General features: G+C 39.2%; 1 protein-coding gene across 1 annotated transcript in view; it reads left to right on the top strand.

The window, feature by feature from the left end:
* The window catches only part of MAN1A1 (mannosidase, alpha, class 1A, member 1), a 134,769-nt gene that overhangs the window by 18,648 nt on the left and 98,685 nt on the right, over positions 1–17,436 (top strand). The window contains exon 2 of the mRNA XM_014966467.1: positions 14,179–14,275. Coding sequence (XP_014821953.1) covers positions 14,179–14,275 — 97 coding nt within the window. The remainder of the gene's footprint in view (positions 1–14,178; positions 14,276–17,436) is intronic.

Below are 17,436 nucleotides of genomic sequence, written 5' to 3'. Positions count from 1 at the left end.
ATTTCTGTGCTCAAAAAGGGAGCTTTGTACAGTTCTAGAGAAATGTAATATCCTTAGAGGGACTGAAGCCTTTTTTGTCCTGAACTGTCATCTCTAAGACACACCAGTTTAACATGCTAAATGTTATATTTGAATCCTTAAAAGTTAAAAGCTCTGGATTTCTGTAATTTGATTCTGAAATCAATAAGCACATGGAGACCTCAAGATCATAGGCAGATAACCTGCAAGTCAGTATGAGCAAAAGGATGCTGCACATGAACATGGGGTAGAAACTGAATGCTATGATAACACTTGGCTATTTTATGTAAGGTTTTTATGGATGGATCTTAGGAAACATTTCAGAGAAGATCAGAGTGCTTCCCTGTTTTAGAATGCAGGAGCTAAGGCAGATTTAAAGCACTTTAGCTCCTTCTAATACACAAATTGTAGATAATTAGAAAGAAGCTAAATTACACATCCCTGATAGTCGGTCTATTCTCCACTACAATGATCTTTACCAAAATACATAATAAAAACATACTTTGTTTCAAAATTTTCAGATTAGATAGATCCAGTGTCTTCCAGAAAAATAATGTAATTGGGAGAAAGAAGTAATAATAAGGCATCATTTTTTACGGTGTATTTAGTGATGTTACTTAAGCCTATTCTGAGAAGTATTCCTGTTTGACAAATACGGGGCACATCAAATGAAACTACTAGGTGACAAAATCAGAACAAACCTGTTCTTTACACATTATGTTGTAGAGCTGTAGAGCCCTTTCTGCAGTATGTTGTGAATATCAAAAGTTTGCACAAGTTCAGAAAACAGTTGAGTAATTTCTCGAAAGAAAACCCAACTGGGGATTATTAATTATGCAAGCATGTCTGGGTCTGAAAGTCCCTGACTCTCAAGCTTTGAACACTCTTATTACTCATATGAAGTATTTCTATTTGCTTGTACTGCACCTAAACTTTTATTAGGGATAGGAAACTGTAGTAGATTAGTATGTTAGACTCTCATTTAGTAGGTTTTTTTTTTTTGTGTGTTGGGAATCTTCTGAGAACAGGAATGGTTGTCGCCTGGCTTGTACTGAGAGCAGTCTATTTTTGAGAGAGGAACAACTGCTGCAATCATTTCAGACTGGCACAAACAGAATTCCTACCTGTCTTAAATAGAACTACATTAGTATTACCCAAATGCTCAGTTAATGACTTATAAACATGCGGAAAAGTCTATTCCATCCTGTACATTGTTAAGACTTCAGGAGGGTCCCCCCTAGCTGTTCCCTCACCTGCAGAAGGGAGAGCACGCAGGTTCTCCCTCACTGCGTAAGTTGGATGCAGATATGACCAGAGCATCAACAGATTTATTGTCCAGTTCCAAGGTGCACTGGTAGCGTGCCCTCAAACACCTGATTTGTTTCCCCTTGTATTCCCTTCTCCCATTTTTCTGTTTACCATCCTTATCGCATCTTAATTAAACATCTCAGCCCTGTTTCCCCTTTCCTCGCTGGCCTCAATTCTGTTGACTGGTAAATTCTGTTAAGCTATCGCTCCCCTTCTGTTATCTCTAGTGCCTGCCTGCCCTTTCTGGTGTTGTTGTCTTGTTAGTGGTGTCACAGCACAGGGTGAGCCATCTGCATATATGCTGCTCCTCCTCTGTTATCTGTAGCATCTCACACTTGGTGGTGGTGTTATCTCGTTAGAGGCACCACAAGCCTGGGCATGCCGTTCGCACGCTACCCTGATGTACAGGAAGTCTTGTAGCCTGTAATGCTTTGTGACCCAGAAAAGATTGCAGAATAATATAGTTTACATATACCTCAGTGTTTACATAACTATAGATATGACTGGGGATTTCCTAAAGTCTTTATGTGGGGATAACCACAGCTGTTTGCATTGGAGATTATGGGACTTGGCAGCTGGAAAAGGGTAGACTTGGAAAATGGATCAAGCCCAGAGCTGGAGAGAGAACACTTGCTGTGGAAAAAATTTGAGATTTAGGGAAGAAATGTTAGACAAAAGAACAATGTATTTATTTTCCCAAAATGTTTCACCCAAAAATAAATCTTAAGAATTTACAAAATTTGCTCATGGGCAGCCAGTAAACCAGAAATTAAAATTGACAGGGCCTGTCAAGCAGGCTGCTGGGGAAGCTCAGTCCTTGTCTGCTCTGCTCCTCGCTCATCAGCCTGCCTGGAAGGGACTTGTCAAATTCAGCTTTATATCCATGGCAAGTGAAGTTAATGTGTTTTCATTTGATTTTTTTTTTGTTGGTTGGTTGGTTAGTTTTCATGGGGCAAGGAGAAGCTGTTGTTTAAATGTGAACAGTTGGATTTTCAACAGGGAGAAGTTCTCCACCAGCTTTACTCTACCAGACACTCTGTAACTCAGTGACTTGACATAGGGATTATTTTTTGGAAATTATTATGACTATTTGGATGTGGGATTTTTTTTTGTTTGTTTTGGGTTTTGTTTGTTTGTTTGTTTTTGTTTGTGGCTTGTTTTTTTTTTTTTTACTTTTGCCACATAATTGGGTTTATCTTTGAAGACTTTCTTAGAAACAGCTGCAGCAGACTCCCTAGATTATTTTGGATGTTTTAGGCTGAACTATCCAAACCAATTTGAGTGAGAGCAAAGACTTTGTCTCTTCTGTATGGTAGTTTTAAGTACAATAAATACTTTGATCTCCTTTGGGGAACTTGAAGTGTGGAATCAAAAGAGCTGATCTGGTAAACTTACATGGTTTTACATTCCTACCTGAAAAAAGCAGAGAATTAAAAGAAAAGAGTAGCGTGTGCTGGAAAACAAATCCCATCCATGGGCTTTCCTTTCTCCAAACTTGCAGGTCTGTTAACTCTATAGCTGGCTTCCCGGTTCCTGCTTAGAAAGGGAAAGAAATTTCAGGCACTTGTTTGACTGCATTGTATTACGGAGAAACAGCACATCTTCTATATTTTCTTATGGTACCTGATGTATTTGTCTGAGGCACCATATATGCTGAGAAACTGGTAAGTTTAAATGGCAATGGAAAGCTAAAATTCTTGCTCATTGTGGGGCTAAGTCTGTACTGGGTGGGTGGGGTGGAATGTGTCTCCTCCTAATAGCACTACACTGCATGAAAGTCATCACACCATTAGCTGTGTTACAGATAGCGCAAACTGGAATTACGCTCCATTTGTGCTGTAAAAGCTGTAAGGCATTTGAAGCACTTTTTGTTAACAGCTTAGGAAGTGCAGTATGAAATTTGAGCCACTATGACCATCTGCTCTCTCAAATCCTTCAGTGTCCCAGTAAGTGGTCACTATCTTCTGGCAATGATTCCTGAGTGTTTGCCTTTTCAGTAACAATCCTAATGTTTGTGTGTTTCATTTTCTCCTTTCATCATTTACAAAGATGCTAAGGAGGAGCCCTTACTTTCTGTATGCCTTTACTTTTATCTTGTTCTCTTTTTGTCCATTTACAAATAAGTAGAGCTAATTTTTCAGCCTTTCTATTGAGGAAAATATCTCCATGCCTCTTAATTGAATCCTTTCTATTTCTTCTGTTTCCTCTACTGCCAGGAGATGATTTGAACAGACCACTAGTATTCATCTTAGCTGTTTTAACTGCATATCAGTTTTATCGTTTTCCATTCATTTCCTTGTACAACTGAGCATCTGATTTCTTCTGCCTGTAATGCAAGCATGAGCACAGACATTCTCCACAAGTCTGTGACAGCTTTTCTTAAATCCAAGTAGAGCTGATGAAATATTAACAGTACTGTAATTTGCTATCTCATTTGTAAAAGCTTCTTGCTGAAGAACATTTGGATATGTAAGAAAAATATTGTGTAATGCGTTAATACGCTATGTATAGCACTGGAAGAGATGCTACCTAGGGGTTAAATCACTTGTAGTAATTTAATTGGGCTTACACCAGTTATTTGATTCTGTACTGGGAGTGCCAGACCTGGATGCAGTATCTAGATGTGGTCTCCTGAGCACTGAGAACAGGGGGGCAGATAATCCTGTCCCTTGATGGATGGGCTGTGGTCCTGCTGGCACATGCACAGCTCTCTGCACCAGAGTCCAATGCCTTCCCTGCAGAGCTGCTCCCCGGCCCAACCCAGCTCTCCCCAGCCTGTATCGTTGCCAGGGCTTATGGACTTGACATTGTCCCCACTGAATTTCATGAAGTTCCCGATGGCCAGTTCCTCCAGCCTGTCTCGGTCCCTGTGAATGGCAGCCCTTATTCCCAGTTGGGATATCCCTTCCCCACCCCACCCCACACCAGGTGACTTGGTGTCACCTGCAAACTTGATAAGGGCACACTGCATCACATGCTGCAGGTGACTGATAAAGACATTAAAAGGAGGGGAAAAAAATAAGTCAGAAACTAGTATCGTCTGCTTTTGACCTCTGTGTAACTGGTTTTCAGCTGTTAGGAAACAGTCCAATCCTTTTGCTCTAATTTCAGGCTATTAGGCTGAAGATACTTCTCTGAGGGTAGTGGTAATGATGCAGACTTAGCCCTTGATCTGTGTGGCAACTGCATATCGGATTAATCTATGTAAATACTTCCCAGTGACCAGGCTCTCTGACTTCCGAAAGTGCAGTTTCACCATGGCCACAATAATGAGCTTTAGCAGTGGAGTATTTCAGCTTCTGGATGCTGCAATTAAATAAAAGAAAATAAAAGAAAAAATGCACTTAGAAAATACATCTGAAATCTTGCCTCTCGATGCCAGTCTGGCATTCCTGTCACACTAAAACTTCTTATCAGCAAGGATGCTCTCTTGACCCTCCCAGTTGCTGGCATCTGCCTTGTTAGGGAAGCAGGATTGTGGGATGAATGTAGACTCATTCTTCAAGGGGGAGAAGCTTCTGGTGGGTTGTGGTTGTGTGGTTTTTGTTGGGTTTTTTTGTTTGTTTGTTATCGTTCATGTTTGTGTTTTGTTTTGAAAGACATCCTGGATAGGCCTGGATATGCTGACACTTCCCATACACTGGGGTAGACAAAAGTTTACTTAGTGACTTCAGCAGCAGAGTAAAACTTATAAACATGGGAGGGAAGACTCTGAGTTCAAAGTGTGCGTAAGAAAAATAAACAGGTTCTTTAAATCCACCTTATTTCCTTTTTGTGGGTTTTAATCGTGCTCTGAAACAAGCAACTTGAATCACCTTGGTGTTATCACTTCTTCTGGATGTGTTGTACTGCATAGCACTGTGCTGGTCTTTTATTTGCATTACCCCTGCTGAGACAGGGAACTTCAGTAGCAGCACAGCTATGTAGTGCCAGGTACCTAACGAACAAGTAGGAGATACAGTCGGTGCCATGAATAATTTATAATCTAATTAGAAGCAAACCTTATCAAATAACTGTTAGAAGAACAGTAGGAAAAAATAGAGAACAAAAGCATGATTGTATCGTGGTTGCGGGAGCCTCGCTGTTCACACTGTTCAGCTTGGGAGTTCTTGGAAATTGTAGCAAGTCATAAGTAGACCAGGAAAAAAAAAATGACACTGAGTGGGATGAGTCTATGTATACCACTATTATTCATAAGAGTAGTATTTCCACAAATTGCTTTCTTTTTTCTTTCCCTTTTATGACATTAGTCAAATTATGCATGAACTTCAGAGGCTGCTACTAATTCTGCACAAGATCAAAGAAATACATTAGCTTTTTGTACAACTCTGCAATGCTTTTCTGTTTTAAGTGAAAATACTTCAGCTTTCTTTCTCATTTTTGTTAGTAATGAACAATGACTTGAGTTCTTGCACATTACCTTATCATGTGATACGTTTCTCTTTTAATGGATGTTTCACTAACACAAAACATCTATGTGATTTGGTTCTTTAAAAATTAGCCATCAGTGACTTTCCTTAGAAAAAAGAAAACATTGGAGCGTCACTGATTTCTCCATAACAGAGATTAAAAAAAAATAAAAATCCAAACTGTTGAAATCATAGGTTGTCTGAATAAAGATGATCTACCCCTTATGTGAGTAACAAGGAAATAATTTTTCAGTCTATCTGTTAAAGAGTCATCTAACTCTTTTTTTATGTGTTTGAAGAGGACTTTGCTTTGGAGAAATACAGTGGTCTTGAGTGACAAGCTGTAGGCTTCAATTTTTTTCTGAAATGCAGATCTTGGTAACAGTTGCTAAGTTGTAAGATAGGGGCTGTGTGGCTTATTCTTTAGACTGCTCTTTTGTTTGTAACTGGATGACTTGGAAGGTTAATTTAAGATTACCATCTTGTGTATGTATACAGAAATAAATGGCAACTGAAACAAGTTGAAAATAGAGCATCTTCAACATTAATGTCAACTATGCTCGATTTTGCAATACTACATTTCAATACTTTATTTTCATTTCTTTTCCCACTGGTGTAGTTACTGAGAACATGTTGTTTGTTCCTCCACTACTGACTGAGAGTTGGTGGCCAGTTGATGCTTTCAAGGCAGATGTTTTCAGGAAAAACTCTTAAAATGCCTGCAGAACATACTCAAATCCTATCTTACCTGAGGGGAGAAACAGACAAATATATCATCCGAACCTCTCAGTTTTAAAAGGAAATAGTGATTTCTTGCATCTTTGTGTTGCTTTGTATACACTGGGTGAAGGCTGATGTTGAGCAAATGAATCTAAAACTAATCTGCTTTGGATGGTTCAAGGTGGGATGAATGTTGTTATATTAGATTTGGGTAACTGTATGGGCAAGATTTTTGAACCACACTTTTTTTTTTTTATTTCCCTGAAATTTATAATTTCATTTGTCTGAAATTAGCCAGACCTTCAGCTTCAGGAAGTGAAGGACAGTGCTTTTCATGGGAAGGGTTGTACTTTGTTCTTGCTTTCCTAGTTTTTGTTTAGTCAAGGAAAGAGTCTCAGCTAGGATGCTTCTGTGCTGTACCAAACAGTTTGTTTTTCTTGTATCTGTGGTGTTGGGATGGCCAGGTAAGAAGCAGGCTGTAGATAGCAGCTTGTACTGAATGGTATTAGAACTCTGGTCTTCCTTCAACTTTCTCTGCCTTGTCACCCTGTGACTTCTACTAAAATGAACCGTGCAATAGTTAAAGCACTATGGCCCAGCTGTCAGAAACTAACTGTAAAGCATTCTGCTATCTCCAGTTTTTCAGTATATTCATAATTTTAGAAGTACTTTACTGTTCAGCAAAGAGAGGCATGCCTGACAAATGAGTAAAACGTTACTTGTTATCATTGAGTAGTTAGTCTGTCATGCAATCATTTTGAAATTAATTCTTCTTTTTTTTTTTTTTTTTGTTTTTTTTTTTTTTTTTAAAAGGGAAAGAACGATAAAGCCCAGAGTGAAGCAATATTGTGATATTTTCCATGTGTTTAGATGGCCTTATTTTTGATCCTTTAGCAAGAGACCTGAAAACGTTCACCACAGGAAAATCTGTGGTATTCTAAAAAATTATTTTTTTTTTTTTTTTTTTTTTTGGTGGAGACATATCAAAGTATCATGGCTGTTGTTCTTATTCACGATTTCTTACACTTAATAGTCACATTTTTCCTGTGTGCTTGTGCATTAAATAACATATGCAGTAATTGAATAAGTGTAGAAAATACCGTACCTGCAAAGTTCCTGTTCTCTTTAGTCACCTTTTAATTAGAATTCTTGTTACAGAATTAATAGGATAATTTATTCCTTTTAAAATGTGTAGCAGAATGAAGCGCTGTGCAAAGTCTGTCCCTGGTTAACAAATGTTGCCCAGAACAGCATATGATGAATATTAGTTGGGTAGTTTAATGCACTACTAAAGAGGCTTACAAGCTACTGTGAGGAGTAGAAAATATAAGAATAGAAGCTTATCTGTAACTTAACGTAACACATGTGGGAATAATACTTAGCATTTCTATCGAGCTTTCCGTTTGAGGATTTTGAAGTGTTTTGCAATACAAAGATGAATTAATCCTTAGAATCATCCTTAATGTTTTTATTTTTCTCTTAGTTCCTTCTTTATATGCAGATATTAGATTTTTTTTTTATTTTAATTTGTTTCTGCGGGCAAGAAATGAATTATTTGTAGGATCCTGAAATGCTGAGGAGTAGCAAGAGTTTGCTCACACATCCCTTTAATACAGAGCATTAAATACATATATATAAAATATAAAACACACATATATAAAATATTTCATGATATGATGTGCACGTTTGATATATGAATGGAGAACCCTGTAGGTCGGTTTGGCTACCTTAGCTCCATTGTCATGTGAAGAGCTGTAGGTGTTTCCCCACCTCGGTGTGCAGCGATGCCCTGCGGTGTGGGTAGCGCTCCTGGACAAACTTCTGAGTTGCCACGAGTTCTTCATTCCTATTGTAATGCAAAACAAAGGCATGAGCTACAGGGGAAGTTCCTGAAATCTCTAGCTGCTGCTTAGTAGAAAACAGCAACCGGGAATCCTTCTTACTGGCCCCTTAACTAATGCAAAAGTCTCCTTTGGGGATTTCTTTGGCTAAGTGGAAGCACTCACGGGAACTCCTCCAGCCCGCGTGGGCTTCAGAGCATGCTTGTCACCCACCTGCTAAATGAGAAACAGTGACACTTTGGCAGTGACTGTTAAACAAACATTGACAGTGTGTAGCTTGCTTTTAACTCGGGATGATGCCATTAGGAAATGAGGTTATAAACACCAGAAGTCTGTCAAGCTCTTGATTTGCAATAATCTTCCTGCTGACAGATAAGAAGTGGTTACATATATATGAAGGTTCATAGTGACAGGATTTATTTTACGTGTCTTGAAGGAGAAAAACAGATTTCTGTTGCCAGTAGAGAAAGGGAGTATGTTGTCATTTGTATCTTCTTTTGTCAGATTCAAGGAAAAAAGTAAACAGGATCCAATGAGATGAACCATCTTTGGATATTTGAGAATTTGTTTTTTTTTACACCTGTGTTTCCAGAATAAGAAATGGTAACTAAAAAATGCAGAGATTAAAGTAAAATTGTCAACTATGAGTGCTAATTTTTAATTTGAAATGAAACTCTAGACACAATTCTACCTACAGAAAACCTGACCTGAATATAAACCAGTTTTATCTAGTTGTCTAGTGAATCTTGGTTTTTCAGTCAGTAAGTTAACTTTGAGGTTTTGTTTTATGAAAAGTTGTGTAAAACTAATGTTGTCAGCAGTCTAGCATCAGAGTAGGCAGTGTCAGTGTCACTGAAAAAAACAAAACCATACCCTGTCACTCTTAGTTGTATATGCATGTCTGCTTAGATAAGGTCATGACAAGAAGTAACTGCAGTAGAACAGCCTACATCTTTACCTAGAATCTCCACTATAGAGCAAGTCTGAATGGGATAAAAAGCTGCAAATACTGATATAAGTTATCTTAAAAATCCAATTTAATGTTTTTAAGGCAATTCAGGGCAGTCATTAGTGATCAAAATGCTTCCAGATGGAAAAAAATTGGAATGTGTTACAATTACATGCAGAACTGCAAGAAAGGATTGAAATAAAAAGTTTGAAGTACTACTAAAGTAATAATAGTGGGATATGACAAAAGTAACTAAGATCATACTCTGAAACAGGGGAATTGACAAATGATTTCACAATGTAGTTGTGTTTCCTAGTCCTAGAAAAAAAGTGTTATTTATTAAGATCTAGAGAAAAATTTACCTATGGCTTTGTTTCCAAAACACAAATTATTCAAGACAAGATCAATAAACTCAGTTAATACCTTAAATTTCTGAAGAAGTGCAATATTACAGTAAATACCATTATGAAGACAGTGAAACAAAAATTTAACACTTCTGGTTACTAAAATAAAAAGACAGTGTATTGCCAAACATTATTCCTGATAATCAGTAGATTTTGTAAGAGCGTATGAAGCAGAGCTGTTAGTTTTGCAGCATGATTTTATGAAAATGTATAGTGACTCAGCTGAAGGAGGTCATACAGTTTTTCACAGAGTAATCCTTATTGGTGACAGTGCGTTCAAAGGTAATGTTAAATTTACTAATAACAGATTTCTGGAATGATTGTGAAGTTTTCCAGCTGTACTGCAGTTTGGCAGGTATTCAGGGACTGTGAAAACAGTTGAGAATACTTCTTTCAATGGGTGTTGGTCAAGATGACAGCCAGGGTCCCTTCTAACCTCAACCCTTCTGTGATTCTGATTCACTGATTCTCACTTGGGTTTGGTTGTTGGTTAGCAACAGTGGGAATGGAAAGTAAGAAAGAGAAGCTTTCTAAAGCTTAACTTTTTGCCAGTGGTTAATGTAATATTGTCATCAGAATGAAGAAACCAGCTGAGGGTCATGTTGCAGTCACAAACTTCCTGCACTGGAGATATTATGAGACATTGTGGTGGCTTCACCTAAGCCAGTAGCCAAGCACCCACACAGCTGTTGGCCCACCAGGTGGGCTGCAGGACAAAATGGGAAGAACAAAACTGAGAAAACTGGTGGGTCAAGATAAAGACAATTTATTAGGTGAAGGGAGGGGGCACGGACAAGTGATGCAAAGGCAATCATTCACCATCTCCTACAAAGCAGACATGCCCAGTCTCTGAGCAGCAGCCAGCTTGGAAAACCCCTCCGTTGGCCCACCAGGTGGGCTGCAGGACAAAATGGGAAGAACAAAACTGAGAAAACTGGTGGGTCAAGATAAAGACAATTTATTAGGTGAAGGGAGGGGGCACGGACAAGTGATGCAAAGGCAATCATTCACCATCTCCTACAAAGCAGACATGCCCAGTCTCTGAGCAGCAGCCAGCTTGGAACACCCCTCCTTCTTCCTCTGCCCCAGTTTTTATTGCTGAACATGATGTTACGTTGTAGGGTATATCCCTTTGGCCAGCTGTGGTCAACTGTCCCAGCTGCGTCCCCTTGCAACCTCTTGGCCACGACAACCCCCATCCTACTTGTCAGCGGAAAAAGTGCAGGAGTTAGGAAAAGAGAAAGCCTTGATGTTGTACAAGCATTGCTCAGCAATAGCCAAAACATTGCTGCGTTATCAACATTATTTCAGCCACAAATTCCAAAACCCATATGGGCTGCTGTGAAGGATGGTAACTCTCTACTGGCCGGACTCAGTACAGTCATGTTGTGTTGAAATACAGATGTTCTCAGTAACTGTGAACTTTATTTATTTAGACGTAACCCTATCTCCTTCTATGGCAAAGTGACCAGCTTAGTGGACAGGGGAAAGGCTGTGGATGATGTCTACCTAAACTTTAATAAAGCCTTTGACGTGGTTTCCCACAGCATATTCCTGGAGAAAGTGGCTGCTCGTGGCTTGGATGGCTAATGGCTCTTTGCTGGGTAAAAAGGCTCATGGCTCTTCGCTGGGTAAAAAACTGGTTGGAGGCCTGGGCCAAAAGAGTTGTGGTGAATGGAGTTAAATCCAGTTGGCAGCTGGTCACAAGTGGAGTTCCCCAGGACTTGATATTGGGGCCTGTTTTCTTTAATATCTTTATCAATGATCTGGACGAGGGGATCAAGTGCACGCCCAGTAGGTTTGCAGACGACACCAAGTTGGGCAGGAGCGTTAACCTGCTTTAGGAAAGCAAGACTCTATAGAGGGATCTGGACAGGCTGGATCAATGGGCCGAGGCCAATGGGGTGAGGATCAACAAGGCCAAGTGTCGGGTCCTGTACTTGGGTTACAACAACCCCATGCAGCACTACAGGCTGGGGGCAGAGTGGCTGGAGAGCTGCCTGGTGGAAAAGGACCTGGGGGTGTTGGTCAACAGCTGGCTGAACATGAGCCAGCAGTGTGCCCAGGTGGCCAAGAAGGCAAATAGCATTGCATTAGAAAGAAAGTGACCATTAGGACTAAGGAAGTGACTGTACCTCTGTACTTGGCACTGGTGAGGCCCCACCTCGAGTACTGTGTTCAGTTCTGGGCCTCTCACTACAGGGAAGACATTGAGGTGCTGGAGCGTGTCCAAAGGGCAGTGAAGCTGGTGAGGGGTCTATCGAACAAGTCTCATGAGGAGCAGCTGAGGAAACGGGTTGTTTAGCCTGGAGAAAAAGAGGCTCAGGGGAGATCTTGTCGCTGTCTAGAGCTACCTGAAAGGAGGGCACAGCAAGGTTGGGGTCGGCCTTAATCTTCTGTATGTGGTGTTCCCAGGTTAAGATTAAACAAATTAAAAGATTCTGATGTGATTTTATGAGAAAACAAGCTTTGACAAAGCATTCAAAATGTCAGGTTCAGTTCAGGGCAGGATTTAGCCTGCTGAAATATTTGAGAGTTTGTATGTTAATATCTAAAGCTGAGCTTGCAGCTCTGGCACATCATGTCAGGGCAGAATAAATCTTTCTTGTATAATATGCAAAATTACTGGCAACTGTAAAACCTCAGTTGGCAAATTAGAAAATATGCTGTGGCCAAGTGATTGATTTCATATGATCTTGATCCCAGTAGCCAGGAATTGGGAGTGCCCCATAGACATGAAGTCTACTACTTGGCTGCCTATTAGCACTTCTGTGTGGGGACAAAATGCCCTGTCCTTGGAGAGCTCCTAAGCCACTTTACAGGGAAGTCAAGCAAGGGACAGCACTCCTGCCACCTTATGTATCAGTGCCATCCATGGCCTGAGACAATTTCTGCAGAGCCCCTTATTTGCTGCCTCTCAGCTGAGATTTGATACCCTGCTAACCTTCTGGTTAAAAATGCTCACGTATTAAATGCAGATGCCAATTTTTGCATTTGTAAAGCTGGGCCAGTAAGGGCTCTAGAGTAAATTAACATCCCTGAATTTTCCTGCCGGACAGATGAGCATTTGTACTCCCATAAATAGCAAAGAAACATTTATTCTCACAAGTGCAGCAGTACTCTTGAAAATCTGTTGTCATTTATTGTTGTCTGGCTTAATGCAAATTTTAAATTGACATAATTTTTCTATGTGATTTGAGAAAGGGAATGAGAAGGAAGAAAGTGCAGAATTACTATTATCAGCATGTCCCAAGGCTGTTGCTTTTAAATTTAGGATTACAACTGTTATTTAACAGAATTATCCTTGACACACATGGCCTCGAGAAGAGGACTGAAAGCAAGGGCAGAGCAGTGTTGTCAGCTTACAACCTGAAGCATTATCTTTGAAAAGGTCTGAAATTGTCACTTTTTGTCTAGAAGATGACCTCTGGCATTCTCAGTGCTGCTCTGCCTTGTGGAAGAGGGGAGGAGGGACTATGAAGAGGCAAAATCTTCCTTCTGTTATGTAAAGTCAGGCTGCTTGTGGTGGCCCTTAAAGCAGTACTCTTCCTGAGCAGGCGTTAAAGGTGGTGGTGGGTAAAGGGAGGTGTTGGACCTGCTGGAGTGGCAGTAGCTCTTCACCAAGCTTGCAGAGCTGTATGTGTCCGTGTTTGAGGAGGTACAGGTGGGCCATGGACCTGGACCACCCGCAAAAAGGACAGTTTGGGCTAGGTCTGGCTGATCGTGGTGGTAGGGAGTATGATCTGTCCTTAAGTCAACCTGCTGTCCCACCTTCTGACAGGAATGTCCTCTGCTCTTACCGAAGAGCTGAGGGCTGGGTTCCCCAAGGCGGTTTCCAAAAGCAGCATTTATTTGTGGTGAACCTCATTATACAAAACACATTTTTGTAGTGAAATGTTTAGTTGTAAAAGTTCTCAGCTATTTGTGCATAATGACATGTGAAAGTAGCTACAGATACATACAGTAGCATTTATAGGCATAGAATATTATATCATAATAACCTTAAAACCTTTCCTAGGTGCTCTGCCTGCCCATTTAGCTTCCTTCTGTTATTAGCCATACTGATTTTTTAACCAGCTACTTTTATGCAATAAAGTCTCTGCCAGAATCTGAAAACTACTGTGAGCTTTACTTTGACCTTAAAAATTCCTGCTCTAGGAGAAAACACTTATTTAAAAATATTTACGTGTATGCTCAAGGGAAATAAAATCTTATTTGAATTCATATATAACACACTGAATTCCCTTCCTAAAAAATAATTATTTTTGAGTGTGTCTTGACCATAAGCATGCAGATAACGCTAGAAGTGGATGGGACAGATATGGAATTCTTATGTTAACCATCTCACTGACGCCCGGAAAACAGTGCCACTGTTATTCTGTATTGAGTATTTCATAGTTTTAATGCATACAACATGAATTTAATTAAGCATTGAATTAACCGTTTAATATTGAGAATATTCTCAAGTCATTATTTGCTGTGGCTTCTTGCTAAATCAACATTATAATCCTGCTTTCGTTTCCCTACAGATGATGAAACATGCCTGGGATAATTATAAGCATTACGCATGGGGATTAAATGAACTGAAACCCATATCTAAGCAAGGACATTCAAGCAATTTATTTGGTGAGTAGAGTGTATTTTTTGTGCCTGGTGACGTTAGCATAAAACAGTAAATCAACTGAAATGCTTGTAGGTGATAAACATGTGTTCTTTCTACCTTCTGTGATGCAGTGTGGTGTTTCCTGCTTACGTATAAAAAGTAAGAGTATATGAAGGTGATGTTTTCTGTGACTTTTATAGATTACCTTTTGAATGAGAATAAATGAAGCATGTCATTGCTGCATGATAAAGATGTAGTTTTGTTGCATTAAATACTGCCCTAGCTTAAACCTTTCCTATGAAGTGGAAGTCATTGACACCACATTCAATAAGCAGGAAACACAAACTATAAGCTGGTGGGGGAAATCCAGTATGAGGACTAAAAGATACTCTCTACAGTCATGAAGATAGCTGAGGCTGACTACAGTTTTCAGAAATTTATTTCCCTTCCTTAAGAATAATTATTAATCTATATCAGTCAGGCTCCCTTATCAGACTTTTTCTTTCATGAACATAACCATTATTTGCACGTCTTAAGTGTTGCACAGGAGATGCTTAAATAATGCCCAAGTTGTTATCGGTATAGAACAAATATGGAGTTGAGGTTTTAGTAGGAGAGGCACACTACAGAAATGCTGTGTAATGAGGCAAGAAGGACATAGGGCTGGATAAATGGGTGGAGCAACAGCATTCTGAGGAAGCATTAGGAAGTAGTCCTATGAACTGTCATCATCTTCAGTTTTGCAGCAAAATGAAGAATTAAACTGTTTGATGGCAGTCTTTGTATTCAAATAGGTTCTGTTTTCCAAACAGAAAGATGAAAAATGAACTAATTCTACAGCTGAGACAAAATCAATACATAATTTTGATTTTAACAGGAACTTACTTTGCTACTTTGTTGAATGTTTGGAAAAGATAGTTTGAAGTGGAAACATTTCCTAAAACAGCCTAAATAGAGCACTTATCAAATCCTCAACTATATTTGGAAGTTGCTAAGAGACAGCAGTTGTGATTACAAAAATAATTTTGAAAATACAGTATCTACATTGATCTTGCTGCACTGCTTGTCTACCCAAGGTAACATCAAAAATATCACTGAGTGTTTATTATATGGTTAGCTATTGGACTTAGAACATGAATTGTGTGCTTGAAATCGAAGTAGTTTGGGTGAACTTTGGGGTTACATCAGACTTCTGTTTTCTTGAAAACTAAAATTTTTTATCTTCATTCAGATGACTGATAGTTATGCAATTTAATATCATATTTGAAGAACTATTTAGTGCAATCCTGTTTTCTTGAAGCACAACAACATGGCACATGATTAAAATGCTTAATGTAGTTTCATTTGGAATGAGGAGGTGGTAGAATCACCATCTCTGGAGGTATTTTAGACATGGCACTTCAGGGCATGCTCTAGTGCCCAAGATTGCTGGTTTATGTGTGTTTGTGGGGGTTTTTTTTGGTTTGGTTTTTTTTTTTGGGCTGTTGGACTCAATGATCTCAAAGATCCCTTCCAACCATGAAGATTCTGTGATTCTGTGAAAACTTTACAAAATTTGAGTTCTTAATGATATTGCATGGATTCACAGAAAAAGCTGTAGATGTATTGACTTGTGAAATTCTTATACAAGAGTCTGTGGATGTTGTATGAGAATAAACCACTGCAGGCACTATTCAGTACGAAACAGGACAAGTGTTGAATTTGAAAATAAAACTGCATTTAAAGGAGGAAGAGCCAGAGTCAGTCTAAATGCAGATCACTTTCTCATAATTGTCATCTAGTCTAAGATCTTATTGCTGAGGAGATTTCCTTAGAAACATGTTCACTCTTATTGATCTTGGTAGCAAATCAAAATAAGCATTATGTCTCTTTCTGAATTGTTTTACAGAATACTAAAGAGCAGCGTATCTGCAAGCAGTTCTCTCATAAGCTCCCCTTTCCTGAATCCATAATCTCTTGTTTTTCAGAAGCACATCCTTGTTTCTGTAAAAGTGTCCTTAGATCATTACATCTGATCTGTACCTTCCTGTCTGAATTCAACAAATGAACAAATGCAACCTTTTTTCATAAGGCAATAAAAGGATGATCTGATTTTGCTTTTTTTTTTTTTTTAATTGAACCTCTTTTTCCTTGTGAAAGGACAGAAAAGTTTCCTTGTCACCTTTGTTTCTGGCTCTTATTTTTTTCTTTTAAAGTGAATTGTAAATGGTTGACTACTTTAAAGTAATTCTGAACTGAATTAGTTCAGAATTACTGAATTAGTTCAGAATAGGTTCAGAATAGGTTACCTCCATCTCTGTGTCCCATGAATCTCCTCACAGCCTTCAGAAATCAAGAAAGACTTTCAGTTCTGTGTCATGCCTCATAATTATCTTCAACTTGCCATGATTGTCTCTTCTCCTTGCTTCAATTTTTCAAAATTACAAGTTTATGATTGTCTTAATAGCAGTATGACACAGCATATTTCATTAGCCAGCTGTTTAATTTTGAATACTTTCCCTCCTACAAATTAATTTGTGCAGTTATGGTACTTTGTGTAGATTGGGAGTGGCTGGTACGGGATAGAGACTTTAAATACCTCACTGTAGGGAACAGCAGGTTCCAGTGCTGTAGCTCCCCGATGCTTAATGCTGTAGAGGTTACAAGACACAACCATCATGATGTTTTTCTCTGAAACAAAAAAAAAGATGAGATTTAAAGAGGTGTAATTACACATAGATGTGACTGTTAGGCAATACCATCACGAATTTGGCAACTATTTGACACTATTGTTAGGCTAGGGGAAGAGGAGTATGGGCCAGTGGAATGATGATGGAAGAAAGGATAGTGATGACTGGTGGTTCTGACCTCAGGGGAAGGAAAAGCATCTTGCTTTAGCACCTCATACAAATTAAGAGTAGTAGAGCTCTTTGGTGGCTCAGGACTTCTTGCTAAAATTTGAAACGCCATTTTATTTGTCCTAAACCCACACCATGAGACCAAATTTTGAAAATAAGGACCTGCCTTGATCTTGCTGGTATTCTGTGAGCTGTATGTGTGGAGGGTTTATTTGATAAGCGAGGGAGTCTTTGGACTGGTAGACTGTAGACATACGTTATGAGCATGAGTTGTTTCCTCTCACGTGTTGCACACTAAAAATAACTTTTAGAGAATGGCTGAACACATCTGAACTGAAATGTTTCTG

The sequence above is a fragment of the Calidris pugnax genome, unplaced genomic scaffold (assembly GCF_001431845.1).
Source record: "Calidris pugnax isolate Ruff unplaced genomic scaffold, ASM143184v1 scaffold31, whole genome shotgun sequence".
NCBI lineage: Eukaryota > Metazoa > Chordata > Aves > Charadriiformes > Scolopacidae > Calidris > Calidris pugnax.
The sequence above is the reverse complement of the archived record's forward strand: the minus strand, read 5'-3'. Positions and strand labels throughout refer to the sequence as shown.